We start from the raw sequence: 23,430 nt of genomic DNA on the forward strand, positions 1-23,430 counted from the left end.
TGAATCTGGTGTTTGATGTTTCAGAAGCATAAGCATGACAACATTTGTATAACAATTACCTCGATGTACCCTCTTCCTGAGTCTGCAAGGGTGTGAACTACTAATCGACAGTCTACGCAACTTTGTCACCAGTGTGTTCTCAAATTATGACTGCAAGGATTTAGGGTAGGCTATAAAACATTTGGGGTCAGGATCATAAAACCCAGGGTTCCTGTTAGGGATCATGTTCCTTGACCAAAAAGTAGTTCCCAAGACATGTTAGATTATGTTCTTCTCATTATGAAATACGTAGCATGAATTTGCCCAACCCAAATGATCATGCTGAGGTTAGAATCTTGTTTACAGTCTTCTGAGAGCCATGTTGGGATAGTGGTCCCGCCGTAGATGTGGAGACAAGAGGGAGGGGAGGAGATTTTTACCCGCTGTTGTACTGACAGCGACCCCTGCAAACCGCAAGGTTTCAATTACTATCATGTGACGTGCATGAGGCGGACACAAGACTGTTTTTTAAGGCGAGGGATGGTGTTGCTTACTATATCTGATTCTGAAATAGCCTCCCACCAGGTGCAACTTTACACATATTCTCCGGTTACATTAACCAAAACACAGTTGATAAAGTGGACACGCATGCAGAAAAAGTGCATATTCGTCTCTCATCTTGTTGCTTGTTTTGTCTGTCCTCAGAGATAAACAAAAAACATAAAACAATGTTTTGTCTCTGTGCAAGAAAATGTCTCTTTACATGTAAACATTCAGAAGTTCAGAGCTCCTATGTAGCAGCGGACAGTCGGGAGAACTTCTGCTGTCACGCAGTTGTGTGCTTTTCCCCATCTCTAAGCTGCAGAAGTACATGATAATTGAAAAGTGTTATACTTCATACCCACACAACAATTGGTTTACAATTCTATGCAAAATACACAGGCATGCATTATTGCAGTTGATCTCCTAAGAGATCAATTCAGGAAAAGGTAGAGGCAAGGTACTTCTGGCAAGTAATATTAAGTTTGGCATGCAAATACATTATCAAATTTGTCAGTGTCTGGAAAGTTCTGCCAGTTAATAGTTTCACCACCTTCAAGAACTCACCATTTTCCTCTGGTTACTCAAGCAGAAGGTGCAGATGGGTCGAACCGGTGGAGTTTTGAGGTTGGTGTTGCTTTGTAAGATGCTGTGATATTTCAGACATGGCTGCCCGTCCATGCAGTCCTCCCCTAGCAGAAGCACGTTGGCCAAGTGTGAAATGTAGCTCGATGCCAATCGCAGAGTCTCGATTTTTGACAACTTCCTGTCGGCTGGCTCTGTAGGGATGAGGGTACGCAGAGCCGTGAAGGCAGTGTTGACGCTATGTGTGCGGTCTCGCTCACGAGCATTAGCTGCCTGACGTTGTTTGCTCACCCCTGCAAGTCTATGACACCCTCTGCGTCTCCCAGCCTCCCTGTGGCCCTGCATGGGACTTCCTGCGCCGGTGGATTTCTCCGAGCTTTCGCTGCCACTGTCAAGCTCATCAGGGTCGGAGGGCAAGCTCTGGGTATCATGTGCAGGATGCTCATACTCCCCTGCGGTGGACTTCATGGCGTGCAGAGATAGACTGATAGTTGTGGGTAGTCCATGGTGTAGATGCTGGCTGCCCATGGTACTTTAAGCTGAGTGAAAATAGCAGCCGGGGGGCAGCTGTGTCTGATCCGGTATCCAGAGATCTTCCGTGGCCCCGTGGCACTTCAGCATGCCATTTCTTAAATGACTGATCCCTTTCTGGATTTGTCCGCCACCATGTGGCTGTGGAAAAGGATGGACAGGTGGAGATGGGGGGCACCTGTCATGTCCCAAAGAAGGAGGGCGTTTCGAAGATATATAAATAAGTGCACGCACCAACACACGTTCAGGGATTTTGGTGTTTTTTACACCTTTGGTCTATAACATTTGCGTTCTGGGTGACCTTGTGCAGGTCAACAGGAAGCCAGGATGGTGATCTGATCTATCTTCCCTGAGAAGACCTTGTTTTTGTCTCTTTGTTCTGGTCCATTCATCCCTTGCTCCTGATATTGTTTCCTCAACATTGCATGTTCTCTTTGGCTTATAAAGTCTTTGTAAGTTATATAATTTGTACGCAATAGCTAAGCAACCTTGTTCTGTTTGATCAAGCGCTAAATTTAGCTCCAAAACTTTTACACGGAGACTGTTGTCGTTGTCTGTAAAATTTGTATCACATGGACCATGGGTCACTCCAGGTCCAAAAGGAGAGAGACACATTTGGGTTTTTACTGCACGTAGGAGGCAGTGTTTCAAATCTGACAGAATTTTTTGACGAGAATAACTGTGAAGAGAGTTCTTGGAAACGGGTTGACTCAAAACAAGGTGTCAAAATCAGTTGGTGCCACTATTTAAGTAACTGGAATCATTTTGCTTACTTGAAGGCATACTCAACATTAGTATTATGAAGTTTTCTAAAAGAAAAGCTATTTTGCTATGTTTTAACATCCACCCCACCACCACCACCACAAGAATCCATGTAAGTGCTAATCAAACCAGTATTTTCCACAGAAGCTTTATGTAGCTCACAACATTAGTGCTGTATAAGAGTGCTCTCTTATTAGTCATCCTGTTCCTCTGTAATGCCCTGTCTGACTGAACAGCCCAGCTGTGTTCCTGTTTCTCACATGCACATACTGTCGTCAATCTTTAGAGGTGGTGAAAATATCAGTTGGTGTTCACCATACCTACATTACATTGTTGCTTCTTTTGTATGGTAGTTTATGCAGAAGTTTAGTTACACTTACAACTTGCTTGATGACAGTTTTATCTTTAGCCAGATTCTATGGTTTCCTTAAACTGAGTAGTAGGACACTAGGTTCATATTTTTCAGTGTCCACCACTAGATGCCAGTAGCACACCACTGGAGATTTAAGGCAAGAAGCACACATCTAAGAATTGCCAAGAAAATAAGTGAACTAATTAGGCATGAAAACAAAAATTTTAAACAAAAATTGAAAACAAGGTTTTAATGCACCGTTAACATATTAGAGGTTCCAGTGTGGAACCTATGAGCAATCAAAGCTTAATGTATGGAACTTATCAGTGCTTCATTGAATTTAAATTACTATCGACATCCTTTTTTAGCCATTTGGTAAGTTTGTCCAAATGAATTCTTCTTATATATTCACATGACAGCTCTTCACTAATTTGATTAATCTTTAAGTTCTATCTGAAGACCTAAATTACAATATTCCCAAAGTTCATGTGTGGATGAACTGCCCGTGGCCCAAACATACACTCCAGTGGGTGTGTTGTTTATCCTGACAGCATCGCCTCTAATCTTTAAGAGTGCCTGCTGGGATGCAAAACAAAGATACGCCATTATAATCCTCCGAGAGTTTGCTTGGCACTTAAATTTGCAGGTGAAAGCTCCTGGTAAGTTGCAAAACTCCGGCATTGGCTCATAGCGACGCTTTCCTGGATACCCGCCTTTGTGGAAGCAAGCAGAGCATGAAACAATTCATATTTTCATTGAACAGTTTTGCAGTTCCAAGTTTACATAGACAGTATGACATAGTTTACAATCCAGTTCCAGTTGAACGAAGCTGAGTGCTAATTAGCATTTTAAAGGCCTGATTTCTTGTGGAGCAAGATTATAAAGCTCTGTGCACACCTTTTAAGCACCTGTTTCACAAATTAGAACACTTTCAAAGCTCCAATGAAAACTCTCTGGCAGTTTTTTCTCTTGGGTTTTGGAGTGCTCTTAAATACAGGTCACCATACAAAGGATACCCTGTCCACCTACACATAGATTTGAACACTTGAAAAGCAACTAATCTATTTTGAAACCATGCCATGAAGCATAATCCAAATGATAAGGGCAATTGCAAATCATGTTTTTGAGATGCTGGTCTACTGAACAGCAGCGCCAAGAGAACATTAGCATCTTGTTATGCAGTACATTTTCACGTTCCTCATCATACATTATGTCATAATATATTACACTGATTTTTAAATTCAAAATTTTTGAAAATGTAAACCATATTAATTCCCAATTAAGTGAACACAAGACTGGTGAGAGAGAAAAAATGTAGGCCTATGTTGCAATTTTTACTAGCTGTGCTAATTAGGCTAACTGTGCTATGCTAACTTTTAAATGTTAACCCAGTAAGCTTATCCTACATGGTAGCCTTTTGTTTTGCATTTAAGGAACAAAAAACTGGTCCTTAAAATTGTGCTGTGAAATAAGTAATGGCAGATCATTTCAGATCATGTACTGTGATGAAGATCTGAAAATGTGCAAATGGATTATTGAAAAAAAAGACTAAATAACTTGAGAAGTCAATACATCAGAAGATATAAGTCTGCCATTTCACCAGAAAAATGGCAAGAAATGAAAAGAAACACACAGATTAATCATTCACAATAAGATAAAACAAGTTAATTTGGTTCAGTTTTCCCTTCATGACTTTAACAACATCATCCTCTAGGAAGTGACATCATTTTGGAGGGAAAAATGGAATGCACAATGAATGTATTAACAAAAGATTTAATGCCCCTTATCTTTTGATTGTTTTAATTTTGTTTGTGTCACTCTAAAGTTATAGAGTTCAAAAGCAACTGCGTAACAGGAACAACCTTTTGAACAAAACAAAAGACAGACAGGAAGAGACTGAGATTGAGGCCATATAATAAGGTAAAGAAACATATGACAGTCCAGCGCAGATGAGAGACACACTTCATGCTTTCATTTCTCTTGCTCGGCCGGAGAACCTTATGAGGGTCTCTCTAGTGCCCTTGCTGACCATTAAAGGCAACTAATTGGAGCCCAGGGACAGACAGCTCTGAGGGCTGTAGAAACCTCTCAAAGAAAAGAGTCCCCAGATAAGATCTCTACGAGGAAAAAAAGTAAATACTACTGCAGTGTAGGAACACAGTCTATCATGTACCTTCTTGCTACTCCAACTCAAGGGAGGAAAAAGAAAGGGAAAAAGTCTTGAGGTGATGGGTTTCTGGGATATATGGTTTACTCATCATGCTTGAGAGTTCTGAACTATGGCCAGAAAACTGCACTCCTTTCTTCTCAGCTTTTCCCTTTTCTCCTCTAATCTCCTGTGCGGTGGTCTTAACTCATTGTATAGTGGAAGTATAGTATCCATGTTTCTTTGGCACACTGATCCCCATTTGTATAACCACAGTTTTACTACAAATGCCCATGGCAACTAAACTATTGTTAGTGTAGCACAACCATGGTTAATTTTTGTAAGGGAACAGACAGCATAGACTTAGTTTTAGCAGATTTGTACACAAACATGTAGCTACGTGAACAGCCTCTTAAACGCCACTAATCGGATCTCAGACTAGCATACAGTGACATTTAGAAGCAACTTCTTCATTCATCTTTCTGATTGAATGGTTCATTCAGGAATAATGTACAGTTAGCTGGTCATTAACGCAAAATAAACCCAGACAAGGTGACCAGGACCTTGGCATAAAGCAGATGGCCCTTGTAGCACTCTGAAGGGGTTTGCTAATGCTAATGAGTGGCTAACTGCTGGCACAGCTATTTACAACATACATATATACATACAAGTTTAGATACTTGCTTAAACACTTAAAAAATAAAATATTTTAGAAATGAGGAAAACAACCAACACAGTAAAACAAATTTAGCTTAATGCTTGTGCTAATCTGCAATCCGAGGTAACAACATTTTTAGTGACAAAGTAACTCGTCTTCATCCTTTTTAAGTTCTTTTGCATCCAGCTCTTTGTGTTTCTTACCATCCAATCAATGTTGAAGTTCTGCAATCTGTAACTGCTTTGAGAGATAATGTAAGTTGCTAACTGCTAATCAGCCAAGACCGTAGAAAACAATGTTGCTGATCAGTAAAATATCTCACCTCATAACTTAAGTCAAGTACAAATAATAGATCAAATTAAGCTGCTCATCTTTCAATATGACCTCTAGACAAGCAAAATGTGATTAGAGAGAGTATCTAGCATTAACTAGACAATCCCCAACAGGTTTAAATATAACACATGGAGTGAGAATCACAGCTTGACAAAAAGATGTTAGAAAGCTGTCATCATATTCAGCATAGTTAACACATCCCAATATACTAAATAACAACACTGATCGAGTTAATAATGCAAATGTATGGCTTAATCTTTCTCTTTATTTAAAAGAGACCTTGAGACATAAGATTATTAAAGCAATAATGAGAGGTGGTGTGTTATAATACAAAGTGAAGCTGATTAGATAAACCCCCCTTTGACTCCTGTTAAATGACTGTAATGTACGTATACAGGCTCTAAAATCAAATTTCTGTTATTAAATGGTTTCAGCTGAAGTATCATAAAGAACCAAGTGTTTGATAATAATATTTTCATAATACAAATATAATACATTAGCTTGACTATTTACAGTAGATTTTTCCAATAAGCATAAACAAGAGAACCACTTATTGCTTATTTTAAAATGAAGCATATGTGTACTGAAATAATTATGTGCATGATTCATGCACATGACTGATTAATATCAAATTAGATGCATACCCAGAAGATTCAATCTGTTGAACATTAAATGGAAATATATCATTAAATGAAATAAATCTAAATGTTTTTTTTTTTTTCATTTATTAGGTCAATGCATTATAAAAAGTTTATAGCTGTTGAGGACACTTCAAAATCTAAAGAAAAAATAAATAAATCATGTTTTACACATAGAATGATGTTTTTAGGACTATTAAAAGGATGGTTCACCTAAAAAAATAAAATTCTGTCAAAAAATGTAATTGATCAAAAAAAATATAATAAAAATGAAAATAACGAATAGCCTACAATAGGCGTGTATAATACTACAATAGGCGTGTATAATACTGTAATGAAAAAAATAGTAAAATTGAATTAGTCTATAGGCCAATGAATTAAATGACAAACCTTAAATTTCTCATTTAATTTGTACAAATGATTTTTTTAAGTATTTTATTTATTTTAATATTAATATTATAAGGGTGAAGTATGACATTTCTTGATTTGAGATGTGCACACTCAGATGGTTTATTCTGTAATGTAAATGAACACCACAGTCAACTAACATAATAATACAACTCTGCCATCGTTTCAATCAGTCCTGATATTCATGTAGGCTACAGTGAGTCAAAAAGAACAGCTGATTGAAAGACATCAATTTAGCTTCGAAACCATTAAGATCAGAGCACAAGAACAGACTTTGTGCATATGTTGCTTGTTTCTTTGGCACCAGCACAAATTTATATTTCACGCACGCGCACTTTACTATCTTTCTGTGGACGTGTCTACAGGGCTGTCTGTCGGTGATTGACTGGCCTTGATGATGTCTAAAGTATAGATAAAGTATACTTCCCCCCATGATCTTCGTGTTTCTATTCCCACTCTGTGAAAACTCACACCACCTGTGGTTGTAATCTACAACCTGAGCCTGAAAGTGAGATGATGAAATTCATTGTCATGCCATCTTAGCGGGAGGTACGAGACAGGGAGCTACGCCTCTCCATGGAAACGAACACACTTTCAGTCACACCCATGGGCGGACACATTGGTAAGGTGCTTAAAGTTGTGAACTTGACGAATTATCTTACTGTGCAGGAATTCTTGATGTCTTTAATTAAAGATTTGTCTGAAAATCCCATATGACTTTCCTTAATATATCGTAAAAGTCACAAAGCCCTGCGCGACAACATGTAGACCTTAAAGAGAAAGTTCTCCTAAGAATTACAGTTCTTTAATCATGTTCTGATTATACTCCACCTTATCCAGCAGCCATATCACCCCGAAGCCCAAGACTGGTTGCCCACTGAAGCTCAGCAGGGTTGAGCCTGGTCAGTACCTGGATGGAAGACCTCCTGGGAAAACTAGGTTGCTGCTGGAAGAGGTGTTATCAAGGCCAGCAGGGAGTGCTCACCCTGTGGTCTGTGTGGGTCCTAACGCCCCAGTATAGTGACGGGGAAACTATACTGATAAAAAGCACAATCTTTCAGATGAGACATTAAACCGAGGTCCTGACTCTCTGTGGTAAATAAAAATCCAAGGATGTCATTCGAAAAATTTTTTGGGGTGTAACCCCGGCATCCTGGCCAAATTCAGCCATTGGCCTCTGACCGTCATGGCCTCCTTACCATCCTAAAATCTTCTGATTGGCTTCATCACTCTGTCTTCTCACCACCAATAAGCTGGTGTGTAGTGGGTGTTCAGGCACAATGTCTACCGGTTACGAAAATTAGACCTAATGGCTATCGTAAAAGTGTAGTAACTGTAGTAACTTTTGGCGTATACCATTTGTATAACCACAGTTACAAATACCATGGTTAAACTATGGTGAGTGTAGCAACAACATGGTTTAAGTAACCATGTTTTATTATTATTATTATTATTTATTTGTAGTAAAACCATGGTTAATTTTCACAAATTCATATAGATTAATTTCATGTTGCAAAATTAGTTTAGACAATTGAATTTTGTAAAATAAAAATTAGGTTGTGTGGCTGCATAAAGGTCCTACATCATGTAATTTTCACAACTTTCAAAGCTGTTTTAAGTTTTTGTCTGTCAAGTGTTTTTTTTTCAGAAAGCTGTTACATTGGTTGAACAATCTGTAAGTTGTTAACTGTATCTAATGAATGCGCTGTACTGATATTTTTCAGAGCCTCATTTTCATACCTGTCAGAAATTAAATATAGCCCTACATTGACTAATTCTATAATATAGATTGCTAATTTCCATTCAATTACACTGAATAGGAACAGAGGCAAAACAGATTTAAAAGTGCTATTAACGAGGTCCACTACATTCAAAAGCTTAAGGTTTGTAAGTTTTATTTTTATTTAAATGTTTTTGGAAGTCATATGTGTTCACCAAAGATTAAAATATAGTACAATTTGTAATATTATGAGATATTATTACAATTTAAAATGATTGTGAATATATTTTAAATGTAATTTATTCCTGTGATGCAAAACTGTATTTCCCGCATAATTACTGCAGTATTCAGTGTCACATGATCCTTCAAAAATCATTAGAATATGCTGATTTGCTGCTCAAGAAACTTTTCTCACAATCAGTGTTAAAAACATTTGTCCATACTGTGATCCATCATTCTTTGATGAATAGAAAGTTTAAAAGAACCATGTTTATATGAAACTTTTGTAACTTTATAAATGTCTTTACTGTCACTTTCGAGCATTTTAATTCGTCCTAGCTGAATAAACGTCTTTCAGAAAAACTCCAAACTTTTGAACAGTAGTGTGTGTATTTCATAAATATTCATAATTAATAAATCAAACTCTAATCGGCCTCCTCGTAACCCTTTCAAACTAATGATGAACAGTTTATTGCATTTAAAAACAGCAAGCAGTTTAATGTTTGCCGTCCTTTTCTCTTTATTTTTGCGCACCTCAGGTAATCGTATACGAACAGCTGGATTATTAGCTATGCATGAGAGGAACTATCTGCGGCTGACTCATTAATGGCAGCCATCAATGGCCGTTAATTAGTTCAGATGCTTGTTTGTGTTGTCACCGAGATGTCTGTTTATATTTGCCAAGCGATCTGCGGTAAACCTGCAGCCACTGCACGCTCCGCCAGGCGTGACACAAACAGCATGTTTACGTGTTTTTTTAACATTCCAGTCACATTAAAGGGGACGTCCTCTGAGAAATAGAGTGCAGCCGAATTTCAGGCCACTTAGTTGGAGGAAGGATGACAAAGGATGCTAAATTGTCTATGCCTTGGCTTGAATAACAAGAGAGATCGTTTTTCGGTCAAACTCTACTTTACACTGCAGTGTGATAAAAATCAAATCTGGCCAAACAAGTCGAAGGTCATTTAGAGGTGAAGCATGAAATTTATTTTCCACTGCCGTCCATCACTAAACGAAATTGCAAAAAATATTTAGATCTTCTGTGTAAAGTGCGAGTGGATGTTAGAATGAACTCAAAAGTGTTTCGTAAAATACACCCATTTATTTTGTTCGGAATCATTTTCACCAATATAGAAAAGTTTGAAAACCGTGTAATAAAAATATTATATTATACCTTGTACATAAATTAATATCTTCAGATATGATATTTACAAATTGAAACAGATGGTGTAACCCTGTCAGGATAATAAGTAGTAAAATATGGGCCCAGTGTCCTCAGTGCAGCAATGACTCATGTCATTTCCTTACCCTCTCTGGACAGGAAGCTGCAAAAGAATAATAATAAGAATAAGAATAATTTTTTTTTAATGCATTGTTTTTCTAATAAAAATATTTATTTATTCATTTTAATTAATTACCTTCTTAGAGCAAAGGGTTCCCATGTAACCACTTCTGCAAGCGCACACATTAGGTTGAACACATCGGCTTCCATATAAACACCTCTGTTCACAGATTGCTGTGGAAAAATCATGTCGTTAATTATCGTTTTATTAGATATATTTTAGATGACAAATTTTGAACAGAGTAAGTACAAATATAAAACATGATGAAATATGCATATATATTGATATATAGACTGATAGGAAGATAAGAAGACATTTTGAAGAATGTCATGGTTGCTCTTTTCCATATTAAAGTGAAAAAATGCTGTCAAGAAAAAGTCAAAACTTAAATCATAAATGGTATCAAAAATGAGTCCATATTTTAGCTTTATGTGATGAACTGAAAAAAATATATATATTATAAATATATATATATATATTTAAATCCATTGTAGCTCTCAAATCTCATTCAAATATGTCTAAAGTTTCATGTTAAATGAACTATTCCTATGCAGGTCAATCTCAAGGAAAAGCCATTTCAAACTGATCCTGATCCACTCTTCTCGTGAGAACATCAGCATTTCTGTTGCTCGGATAGGAGTCACTTACGGATTTGGCAGAGAGTTCCCTTCCAGCCGGGACGGCAGTGGCAGGTGTTCGTCCCCACACATTCACCTCCATTTAAACACTTCTGCAGACACACAGCTGGAGGAACAGAAACGGAGAGAAAAACTACAATCAAACAAACAAACAAGGCTCTAATCACTGGGACACACGACCAAACGTGTGATTTTGTTAAGATTATACAAGTAGAACTGTTAGTTTCTGCTAAATATTACACAGGAACTGTAGGATTTCTGTTCTAAGATACTTCTCTGGCTGTTCAAGGTCATCCCTGTGACTGGAATGTTTCCACTCTTGGACCGTTGCTAACATGAGGTAAGGAGGTCACTTCAAGGTCTTGGTCAGGATGAGGTTTGGTTACTCACGTTTATCACATCTCTTTCCGCTCCAGCCTGACGCGCAGTCACACACATCTGGTCCGACGCATCGCCCTCCGTTCATACACACCGGCTCACACACACCTGTGGAGGCATGGAAAGGTAAAGCTTTGGATTTACTGATTGACCGATGTAATAAAATAACTTTTTTTTGTAGACACATGAAGGATTTTAGAGTTGGATTGGTCTATATGTGTCTGAAATACTGATTTCAATTTTGACAACATAAAACAGATCAAATTAAAAGGATTTCTAAATAAAAAAAAAATAAAAAAAATATTTAAACCAACATTATTAATAATAATGTACTAATTTATAGACTTTTCCATTTTGATTTTTAAAAGATTGAATACCATTATAATAATAATAATAATAATAATTATTATTATTATTAATGTTTAATTCAATTATACTAATTATTCATACTTCACCCTACAAACAAATGTTTCATTTTTAATATGTAATATAAAATATGACATTCTTCTTATCATAATTGATTAAAGGCTTTAAATCAAATGTTTATTATTAATACGTTATTCTGTTTTTTTTATATTTAAAATTTGTTTAAATTATTATTTGTAATTAATGTCAAATATTTATTATTAGTATAGCTATTTAATTTAAGACATGTTTAATTATTGATAAATTATTCATGTTATGATTTATTTTTACATTTGAAATGTTCTTTATAATTATTTAATATAATACATTTTGACATTATTATTAACATTATTATTATAAACATTATTATTGTAGTTGTTGTTGTTACTATTATTATTATAAAAAACTTGTGTTTTATTTGGATGTCTTATTCATAAATCAGTTATTTAAATGTTTTTTATTATAAATATGACATTTTATTATTATTTTAATATTATTATTATTGTTATTATAATTTAAATATGCATTATTTTATCTGTTTAAATTGGTCTTTTCATTATTGACTATGATAATATTGCATTATTATTATTATTATTTTATTATTATTATTGCCATTAGCATTTTCTCTATTCCAACTATATTTAAAAGCAAAAATTAATTAGCTGCTTACTGACTATGGTGTGAAGTATATTTAGGAAAAAAATAAAAGGTTTACGTTTGACCTCAACATAAGGACATTATCAATGTATCTTAAATGTTATTTGAATATTAATTTAATGAAACTTGCCATTCAAATGATTTAATCCATTCCTGATCCCATATGTCTCGTAATTTTCACACTGAAATAACTCACTGTTTTTTCTTAATTTCATCTCTCTTCCTTCTTGATCAGACAGGCCATATGTAACTCCTCAGCTAACATCTGATATTGGCTCCCAGAGCGCCATTTTCTGTCATTTTGATCAACAAAACAACTCTATACTTTCCTTCCATATGCTGTGACTCCCATCATGTCTTGTGTTTCAAAGGGTGCTTAGAGATGTAAACCTATAAGTTTATGATTTAAGATTTACCAAAACCTGACAACACTTACTTTTCTCACAGCGTGGCCCAGAATATCCCTCCACACATGAGCAGATGTTATTTCGTATACAGTGTCCGTTGTTCTTGCAGGGTGGGCTGCACACGGCTGAAAGAAAGAGAAGCACATAAAAGTCCAGCATTTGATGAATGAAAATCACACCTGTGTTCTCTGAACTGATGACGGACACATCAAACAGCCGTAAGGTCAAAATCTGACATGGCTGGGGAAACACACTCTAAAAGCTCCTACATTTCACAAAACTTGAAGCAACCCAGACATTAGAGTCATTCCCCATCATCAAAAACATCTTTACCAAGCCGCTGTTTCAAGCCATTACGTGACTCATTCCTCACCCCATGAAGCTGCTGCAGAGGAATCGATAAATACACATCAAACGTCCTGCATCTGGAGCAAGCGCAAGACTTCAGTAGAATCCAAATGTTTTTTAAGGCCCATCCATTTTATTGTTTTAAAGTGCTATAGTCATGCTTCACCTCACACTCTTAAGAAATTGATATCCGGCCTTTGTAAGCTCTCAGAAAACAAGGCGATGCATCAGGAAAGTTGATTCAAAAAGAAGTGCTGTTACCGTTTTGACACCGAGCCCCGTAGAAACCAGGCTGGCAGGTGCAGGAGTTCGGCCGAATGCAGGTTCCACCGTTGAGACACACGGGGTCACACAGAGCTGCAGACAGATACATTTATTAAATAAAACGAGAAGGAAACCTTGGCTAGCGTTTTGGGGTCAGATCTCACTGTTGAGTGTTTGTGAGGTCAAAATCACAGCAGGGGCGGTAGAAAATACTCTGCAAAGAGAGTAAATCTGGCCTATCAATGACAGTAAATAAATAAATTATTGTTCAATGTCAAACTTTATTAAAAACCTTTTGAAAATCATAAATATAAATTGTACATGATGTTTATACAATAGTGAGATTCTAGGCTAGAATTATACACACACACACATATATATATATATATAGAGAGAGAGAGAGAGAGAGAGAGAGAGAGAGAGAGAGTGTGAGTGTGAGTGTGGTGAAATTAAAGTAAAAACATTAGAAATAACAGATGAATACCTATAAAAATAGAAAATTAGAAATGTTGCATTTGCAGTTAACTGAAATAAGCTCTAAGATATATAATTCTTAAGTTCTAAACATACTAAAAGTAAAAAATATATATATAAAAATAAACTTACACATAATAAAAAAGACAAAAGCTCATAACAAAATTAGTAAAACTTAACATTAAAATAAAAACTTACTAAATAATGATAATAATAAAAAGTTAATTCACTGTCTCTATTCCTAAAAAAACACCTCTTACCTATAGGAACATCTTATTGCTTTGTTAAGAGAGTCAGAGTTGACTTCTATTGGTTTAAAGTATTATTTATGTGAATAAAAACTACAGTTGTTACTTTGAGGCTTTCTACTCAATTGATAGTAATTGATCCTCACAGGTTGATGAGAGGAAGTTATCATCAGGCTGAAATAATAGCTGATGTTTTCTCTGCACCACCAGAAAAAATGAAAAGATAGAGGTTCTACATCAGCTAAATGCCACCAGGAAGCAGCACACACAGATATGATGGATTTAGTGAGAAGAGATTGGTCCCACAGGGAGCCAACCACACACACTCTCTCACCGGTCTCGCACGATGGTCCCGTCCACCCCACCAGACATTCACACTCATCCGGTGATGCACACTTCCCACCGTTTTGACAGTGACTGTTGCACACCACTGTGTAAATGAAACCAAAACACATGTGATACCATCCGTGGCCACTAGGGTTGCAAGAGATTATGTTTAACATCCACATGCGCATGAAATCCAAGAAAACGTGATTTATCAGGACTCACTGGTTTCACATCTGGGCCCTACGAAGCCATAGGGACATGAACAGGTGTTTCGTCCCACGCAGGTGCCTCCATGCAGGCAGGGCAAATTGCAGAGAGCTGCGGGAATATTCATACGACCAAATGCACATAAAATAAAGTCATATATCACAAAAAGCAAACCGCTAACACATACCTCATCAAGCCTGTGCAGATTATTCGACTCTAGCCTCTTTATGGAAGGCACAAATGGTACAGACTTGCAAAATGGTACCAAAAAACATAATACTTGAGGCCATCTGTATGCTATTTGACAGAAAATAAACCTACACTGATATAAAATGGACAATCATTTTCCTCATCATAAAATGCGTATGGAAACATTCGTCAAATGAAATGCTCTCAGAACAATGTTGTCTCCTATTAAATTTATAAATACCACTCCAACTTGTAATAAAAGCAGCAAATCATGGTTCATAAACAAAAGGCTGTGATGTAAACAAAAGGCTATTGACCATTAAAATCACGATTCATAGACTAAAGGCTGTTACAGACAAAAGGCTACTGACCATTGTTTAAAAAGACCAGAAAAACAGCACTTATCAAGCCATTTCATAGGATCATTAACTCAAAAACGCCTACGAACTACAAATAAGTGGAAAAATGCACTTCTTTACACAATATTTAAACTAGAGCTGAATGGCAATGAAATTTCAGCCCTCTTACCCCTTTCACAAGCCTCTCCATGGTAACCTGACATGCAATCGCATACATCTGGCGCCACACATTTCCCTCCGTTCAGGCAAGCTGGACTGCAGATTGCTGTGAGAATCCAAAATTATGTTATTCAACAAATGAGTCTTGAGATTATACCTATGACCATATTTACAACATCATAAACACTTGTGTTTTTTTGTTTGTGACCTGTTTTACAATTGGGACCACGATATCCCTTCTTGCAGCGACATGTGTTGGGGGCCGCACACTCCATGTTTCTACCGCAGGCATGTCTGCACACGGCTGAAGGCACAAATGGCATGCAAACACAAATAACACATGGTAAGATTCACTCTGTCAAAAGGCAAACACATATTTTCTGCCATCTGCGGCACTGAAGCACAGGAAGCGAAAACATACACAAATTATCTATGTACTATACTTATTTTAAGTGTGCACCTTTTAATTAAAGCAAGTCGTTTTTAAAGTTCAGGAGACACTAGTGTTATATTTTTAGAAAATGACCATGCTTGCTGTTTAAGATTCACCCTAAATTGTTCCTTCAAGCATTCAGAAAAATACAGGACTGATTTGAATAGTTGGGTATTGTTTACCACATAAATTTTGTAGAGTTCAACGCAAAACACCTGTGACTATTTTGTGCATGTTGACGCTATATTCATACCTTCAAAACAGTGCCAGAATATAATCCATGAATGCATAAGTAATTATTGTCCTGAGTGAATTTCAACATTGTAATGCAATAACATGGGATTACAATAGCAAACATGTTTCTAGTGATTCTTCCACTCACTGCTCTTGGTTTTCTCAGGTTCGCGAACCCATGGGATAGAGCTCAAGGAATGTATTTATCCCTTATGCCTAGAGCATGCTCGGGGAATTAACATATTGTTTACACCAGTTACTGTCAGTTGTCAGTCTTAAACTCCACATGCTGCACACTTTTCCATAGTCTAGACCTCAGAAATCATGCCCACAATCTGTCCACGGACATTTTACACATAAAATCAGCAATTACTATACAGATATTGAAAGTTAAAATCAGAATAAATGGCTTTGCACTGTTTCTGGGAGTCAGGGTCCACCATTTTGCCTAGGAGCCTAATCAGGAATGTCCTGGTTTAATAAAATGAACAAAGTTTGCCAGGTTAGTGGCATCTAAATTATGGTATCAACTATTTCAGGTAAACCATCCCTTAAATTACATATGGCTATCTGACCATACTTGTCGACACTCTTAGAAGGGCAGTTTTCTTAAAAGGGAAGCACCTGTCATAGAAGCACCTTAAGGGTACATATTACTGCTCTAAAGCCCTAAACACACTGCATGATTTTCGGCTGTCCCAGATGAAAGATTGGTATTGTGAATTGATCATGGCGATTTCTGTGATTGTGGCTCCTAATCGGTTGTCCTGTGTCATACAGTGAGAGAGGTTCAAAGATGGCCGTTGTCATGATTTTGCGACCAAAGTTAGCCTACGATACAGCATGATCATTGCACAGTGTGTTTGCTGGTACAATCCATGTTTACTGACCAACCAACCAATTATTAGATTCATGTCGGACAAGTGTGACCTGCAGTGATCTTGAAGGATTGCTAAAATCGTGCAGTGTGTTTTGGGCTATTTATTTATTTAAGTTATTAATATGCACATTTTAGGGGAGCGTAAGATACATAATATTTGCACATTTTGCAGTGTAAGTGGGCAATTTTTTTTCTCAGACGTTTATGTCATGGACAAGTAAGTCTCTAATGTTGGACTTGCAGGGCTAACTAATCAATAAATAAAGAAAAGTAATCTCGCAAATCTAAAATTACCTCTGCACATTCGCCCATCTCCAATGTATCCCAAAGGACACCTTCCACATATAGGTTTCCCATCCCCTGCAAGCTCACAGTGGACTCCTGGGAAGCAAGGGATATCTGCACAAGTGAAGCTTCTCTCCTCTAAGAGAACCACATTTTTGCTCTTGCTTTGGTGTCTACCATTCTGAAGAGTTGGTTGGTTTTCCAAGATTTTGGTTTGGCTTTGCTCACCAAGGTAGGTGGAACTCTCCTGAGACAGTGGTTGCGTCTCATAGGGGTCTTGGATTCCGGCCCCAAGGCCTCCATCTGCAGAGAACTCAGTCTCCGGAAAGGAGAAAGAAAGGGAGGTTAGGGCTGCCGTTAGGGGTTTCTGGGAGTCTGGAGGTGTCCAAGGTCGAGGTCGGATAATTGTGACCAGACTGGATTGCTCTGGTGACTTCCTTAGTGCTTTAATGTGCCTTGAAGTGTGAGGTAATGTGACTTTTCCAGACGTGACGCCTGCAAATCCACCTGCCAAGACTTTAAATGAAGCATCTCGCTCCTCTGGACTCTGAAGAACGTTCAGTTTACTGTGAGAGTGAGAGAGGAGGTGATCCCTGCTGCTGGTTGAGGCAGGTGTGTGTCTTGCAGTCAGCTCCAACTCCCCTTTCCCAGTGACAGGTGAAAAGGTTGGTGGAAGGGGGATGTGAGTGGTGACCTGATGGTGTGGGACCCTCGCTGGTGAGGATAGGCGTCTCTGAGGTTGCCTGAATGGAAGAACGGGTAGGTGCAGATGGGGAAAGCCGTGGGAGACATGGGGTATGTTGTTCGTGGCTTGGGTCAGTTGTGGTGAGTAGCGGGGTGCTAGATAAGAGGACAAGCTTATTATGCAAGAAGAAAAGCAACTTGTCAAGCTTATGAACAGTAAATAATTTTAATATATCTTTAAAAAAATTTACTTGTCAGCCCCAACAAAGCTCAAAATGAAAAGAACAGATTGATAGTGTTTTTTTGCAGTTATGATTCATCAACATCCTCTGGATATATTAAACAGACTATTGAAGATTATTCACAATGAGATCACCAGAAATACAGTTATGATCCAATGGTGCTCAGTACTAGCTTAAAACCTCATGGTGGTGCTGGTATATTTACTTATAAACAACAGAAAGTCACTGTGGCTGCTCGACAATATTTATTTTGTCCCCCATCCACATGCGAGAAACAAAGACACAATACAACAGAATGAAATCCCAACAACAGAGACACACAGTTGTTTCTGAGTGTGTAAGAATCTGGGATGCATGTGGCGACAATAAGGGAATTAGCTTACAAAATGAAGCTGTTTCTTTTCTAGTTCCCACTGTGTCTGCTCATGGATTCACTCCTGATAACGGCACTATTAGGAATGGTTCCAGCAGTGGCCCATTCATAGGGAAAAATGCATTAAAAGTCATTAGCCCGCTCTGAAGGCTTTTACCGTCGTGCTGCGATACTGCAACCAAGGAAAATGTATTCGAGGGATTTTTCATGCAAAGGAACAGATTAAGAAGTCTAACAACATTTCCATTGAGTAAAATGTAACATACTGTACTCTGGGGATAAGAAGGGATAAGATGCAGTCTGGTAGTTTTGCTTTTTTTTTTAATATAAAAGGAGAATCACAGACTAAAAAAAACAGAAACAAGAAAAAAATCCTCACTGTCTTCACCCCTACTCATCCCCTATCTAAATGAGTTTGCACACTTTTTCCCTAATTCCTTACTGTCTTGTTCTTTTCCCTATACTCGTCAGCCAAAAGCACATTGTTGGTCAGCAACCACCGATCCGCAGCCTGTGCATGACGGAGCATTAGACGTTTCCGGGTCTCACTTATCAACCGTATCAAAGCACCTGTCGCGTTCTGAGGATTACAATAGGCTTGTTTCCTGTTCGTTATGTTTTTCTCTAATTACTGGAGCTCTGCGCATTCAGGAGATAAAACAAGGAGGATTAAGAAAGGATTTAAATGGGAAAACAGACTCATTTTTAAACAAAGCTAAAAATGTAAGTTAAGTCTTCATGATGATGCAACAACTCTGAAAAAGTTGTATTGTTTAGTTTTGTGTCAGTCCTTGTGCATGCATTTATATATTTATATACAGTTTTGAAAGACTGATTGCAATGTTGTTAAGTTAAAAAAGTACTTACTGCTTTGCTTTGACTGTTTTGTGCAGGTGCGCCCATTGCCCTGGTATCCTGGAGGACATCGTCCACAGACGTAGCCAGTGTAGGGCGGCCGGAGGTCAATGCACTGAACACCTGGAAAACACGGCCTACTTGCACACTTGGATGTCACATTTAGTCCTTTGGGAAAACCTGCACCATAAAGAAATATTGCCTTTTAAATTTGCCATTAATATATAGACGTAATGTTCTGTTAGCATTCACTGATTAGCATCTTAATAGAAGATTAATGTGAATTTAGGGTCAGAAGCCCCCTGGGTTTTGTGTCCTCCCTCACCTTCAACTCCTAACAACAATTTCACACTCCTATATGGCCTCCGCAGCCTACAAACAGTTACCCAACCACAACAGACTGGTGAAGGATTAGCTATGCGGGGAAAACGAGGTCTCGCTCGTACACTAGGGAAGATGTCCTGATGTCAGAAGGTGTGAAGCAACACCCTGAAATCTTTACCTCATTTCCTGTGACTAAAAATGACCCCATTGTTTTATACACCACTGAACAAACCAGTGTCCTTTTTACTCTACCACATATAGGTTACAGGATCCATCTGAGCACTTTTGGAGCACGCAGGAAATTATTTTTTGCAGCAGGATATGGGGTCACATCATCATATTTTATTGAATAAGTACACCCTCATCTTGCTCATGATCATCCAGACGCACGCTCCTGTTCTGTCGAGCATCACGTGCCGTGTCAAATAAAACAAGAAGCCTGCCCTCTGCCAGTGGAGCAGAGAAAGATGAAAGCATTAGCAGCTGTCTTCCATTAAAAATAGATTTATCGGCCCTGTGATTACACATATGAAGGGTTATTGCCTGGGCTTTTTGTCCCATTTCCGCAAGGTCAGCGCAAATCCCTTAGACAACGATGGGATTTATCGGCCGAGGTGGGTGACAGCTTGCATCCCCTCTGCTTGCCATCTCATCTTCCTCCATAAGTGTGATGGCAGGCAATTTGCAATCCGGCAAGACTGTATTAGCAAGAGATGAGGTGCTCCCAAGGATGATAGCAGCTTTCCAGAGAGGTCTATTTGTCCCTGTTCCTCAAACTCTAGCCTTATCTACCTTTTGGAAAAGATGACTCATGGGATAGCAAATCTCTGTGGACTTTACAAATCCCCCCTAGTCCTCCATCTCAATCCTTTCGTCTCCTTTCCTGCATCAATTATGACAGAGACAAGAAAGGTAAGTGTAAATGAGGGTTTGACAAAATAAAAGGAGACGTACTGTTTGAATTGCTACTCGTGCAGCCTGGGGACAAATGGCCATTGGGGACACTGTCTAATTTCATTTTCAATTAGTATTTACAAAAGAACGACCAGGGTTCCTGAGAATGACAGGAATTCATTTAACCTTTGGGATTGTAGCACACAGTAACTCAAATGAATGAGTCTTTTTTTGGGATCCTATTATTGGATGTTTCTACATTGGTAATAGCCTTTAAAACAGACAGCAATTCAAAACAATTACAAGGGGTCCCCCATCTACATTGACCCTCTTAGTTTGTAAAATTAAAATGTTCTTTGCATAGAGTGAGAGATCCATTGTGCTGAATCATTCAGTTATGAGACAATCAACACCTTCCCATAGGAAAGAACAATCCCAAATGAGAGCTCATGAATATCTGAGTGATTTCTCTATGACTGAAATTAGAATTCAGTAGGGATCAAATTAAGATTCTTCCTACATACTGTGTTTCTCATCCTTTTTTTCTCCTAAAATTTCAACACTCTCAAACTGTGTTTATTTTTGCAATAATAAAGTTAAATATCTAATTATGAACACACACATTTCTAATGAAAATCTTTATAGGCCAAATGATCTTGTAATTGAAAATTCTATTCAATTTATAGCCCTAAAGTCAGTGTGCATTTGTCTATTTTATTTCTCCAAGATAATATAAAAGAAAATGAAACAAAATGTTGAGGCAAATATTGAAAGATGATGTTGTGGTGATAAAATAATAACAATATAAAAGGCATCAAAGATGTCTTTGCAAAGCTGGTTAGAGTACAAATATCCCCTGCGAACCCCCCCAAGTCTCTCTGGTTGATGTCTCATCTTTCTTTCTTTCCATTTTATTCCCAGAGGACATAACCTGAGGGAGTGAAAGGGAGGAGAGAGGGAAGATGAGAGGAGGGAATGGGGCCATAAAGCTAATTTACATTCCCCATTCTGATGTCCTCCAGGGGCCTGTTGTGCCAGTCCCAGCAAATATTGTTAGGCCCCTGAGCTATTTGCAGCAAAGTGCCATAAACATAGGTCTCATGACTTGTGTGCTCTAATCTTTGTGTCTTTTTCTTTGACAGGCCTGTTGTGAGGAAAAGAAAAACATTCTAATTGAAAATAATATTTTTCCTAATCATGTTTAGATCAGATGATTGGTCGTTTAACATAAGTAAGTTTTGCACTGCTCAAATGCTACATTTTCCAGTTTATTTTAAGATCTAGAGGTTTTGAATGCAGACTACCTTGACATTCTGACATTGCCGAGATATCCTCCAAAAAGCTCAGAGGACATGTTTAAGATTACTTTGACCTTTTTTTTTTCCTCAGGAGATCCCTTTAAAACTCATTTGTTGTTGTTGTTTTTTGTATGAAAATAAAATGGAGACTTCTGAAAAATCTCAGTAATCTTGCATACGTCTCTAAAAATAAAGATGCAGAATTTGCCGTGCAATGTTGGAGCTCATACTTGATTCTTTGTCTTTTGATTGCAAATTTATATCTTAGCAAATGTGAGGGCAATTTGAGACATTGTTGAGATCTCTTTGCAAACTCATGAGAAGTCAGGAGGTCTCTTTAATATATCAGTTGTCTCTCCTAGACACCAGTAAGGTGATCAGGGGAAAAGATCCCAGTAATTTCACCTCTAGAGTTCAAGAATTTGTCGAGTTCATATTGAGAACATATTGATTGGAGACTCGGATGTCTTGGCAAATATGAGGACAGTTTGGGACATCGGATCTTTTCCAAAACTCTAAAGAAAACTACTAAAAAGATTATCTTGGAAAATCTCCTCTAAGATAATCAAATAACAAATAACATCTCAGTTATTTCTCCTAGACAACAGATTTGATGGGATCAAATTGATTTCATTGTTTTCATTTCCTGATTCTTCGTTTTTAGTTTTCTATTGAGAAAAAGATGCCAGTATTCATTTTTAGAGTATCTCCTCTAAAATGTGATAGAATGAGATATCTGAGATTTAACAGACAATAGCATAGAAATATTACAGAGATTTGTAATTTCACTTTCATGTGGGATTATACATGCAATACAAAACACATTTGACTGTGTGTCTCTAGACTATTACTCTTCCAAACAGAGAGTGAGAGACGTCCTTTACTTAACCTTGCTCTGTTGAGTTTCATAGAGAGTCTGAATGCCTGGCATGGCTAATTAGAATCGCTTATTTTAGGCATTATACCCAGACAAGAGGGTAAGAGGTGCCAGCACAAAGGCAAGCCAGCAGGCCTTGTCTTGCTTTATGCTTAGCAGCTGGAGGAAAGTCATTTCCTGGGAACATCACACAGAAAAAAACCTAGCGCAGGAAATGACTCGAGGGGGATTGAAGGGACATCACACTGCGTCAGGGAAAAACAAAGAATCGTTTTCCGCAATGTCATGACACCAGCAGTGGGCGATTTGGCTCCGAATAAAACCCTCACAGTTTTGTTTCCTGGCCATCTGTGGACATGTAGAGACAGAACAATGGAAACAACAACTTGCCAGTTCTCTGACTCGTGCTGGTGGCGGCTTTGCTGACCGAGGTCTTGCTTGGAGATTCGTTGGACTCCGACGGGAGGTGAGTGGAGGTCGTTTTAGAAAGGGGGACGGGCATTTTGTTGATGGGCCAAACGGCGGGTCGCGTGGATGAGGTGATTGGACGAGATGTGACCAATCTTGCTGGTGCTGATGAAAAAGAGAGAAAGAAATGATTCATAATCAACTCGACAGCTTTTGCTACTGATCCCCCAATGACGACTAAAGGATAAGAGAGAGTGGGGTACGACATGTCAATTTTGGTTACATGACCATATGTTTAGGAAGGACCCATTATAAAAAATACTGACTGTAATTTAGAGATGCACATGATAAAAAAAAATTTGAAAAAAA

At 37.9% G+C, this 23,430-nt stretch overlaps 2 protein-coding genes across 3 annotated transcripts in view; both read right to left on the reverse strand.

The window, feature by feature from the left end:
* On the reverse strand, window positions 1–1,744 carry LOC132159743 (transcription factor 15-like). Its single transcript, XM_059569339.1, has 2 exons — window positions 1,087–1,744; window positions 1–838 (listed from the first exon to the last, which is right to left on the reverse strand). The coding sequence occupies exons 1-2, from the start codon at window positions 1,630–1,632 to the stop codon at window positions 806–808; spliced, it is 579 nt and encodes a 192-aa protein (XP_059425322.1). The 5' UTR covers window positions 1,633–1,744; the 3' UTR covers window positions 1–805.
* Window positions 1,745–9,953: 8,209 nt separating this feature from the next.
* The window catches only part of LOC132159765 (von Willebrand factor D and EGF domain-containing protein-like), a 69,269-nt gene continuing 55,792 nt past the window's right edge, over window positions 9,954–23,430 (reverse strand). Inside the window, exons 20-32 of one of the 2 annotated variants that reach the window (XM_059569365.1) lie at window positions 23,044–23,226; window positions 19,273–19,440; window positions 17,116–17,946; window positions 15,483–15,578; window positions 15,285–15,380; window positions 14,583–14,678; window positions 14,368–14,463; window positions 13,309–13,404; window positions 12,729–12,824; window positions 11,243–11,338; window positions 10,863–10,958; window positions 10,290–10,387; window positions 9,954–10,196 (exon numbers count right to left, since the gene is read on the reverse strand). In XM_059569365.1, the coding sequence (XP_059425348.1) occupies window positions 10,176–10,196; window positions 10,290–10,387; window positions 10,863–10,958; window positions 11,243–11,338; window positions 12,729–12,824; window positions 13,309–13,404; window positions 14,368–14,463; window positions 14,583–14,678; window positions 15,285–15,380; window positions 15,483–15,578; window positions 17,116–17,946; window positions 19,273–19,440; window positions 23,044–23,226 (2,069 nt within the window). In that variant the 3' untranslated portion in view covers window positions 9,954–10,175. The remainder of the gene's footprint in view (window positions 10,197–10,289; window positions 10,388–10,862; window positions 10,959–11,242; window positions 11,339–12,728; window positions 12,825–13,308; window positions 13,405–14,367; window positions 14,464–14,582; window positions 14,679–15,284; window positions 15,381–15,482; window positions 15,579–17,115; window positions 17,947–19,272; window positions 19,441–23,043; window positions 23,227–23,430) is intronic. The other variant, XM_059569366.1, reaches the window with a different exon arrangement.

Source organism: Carassius carassius, chromosome 16 (assembly GCF_963082965.1).
Source record: "Carassius carassius chromosome 16, fCarCar2.1, whole genome shotgun sequence".
Classification (NCBI taxonomy): Eukaryota; Metazoa; Chordata; class Actinopteri; order Cypriniformes; family Cyprinidae; genus Carassius; species Carassius carassius.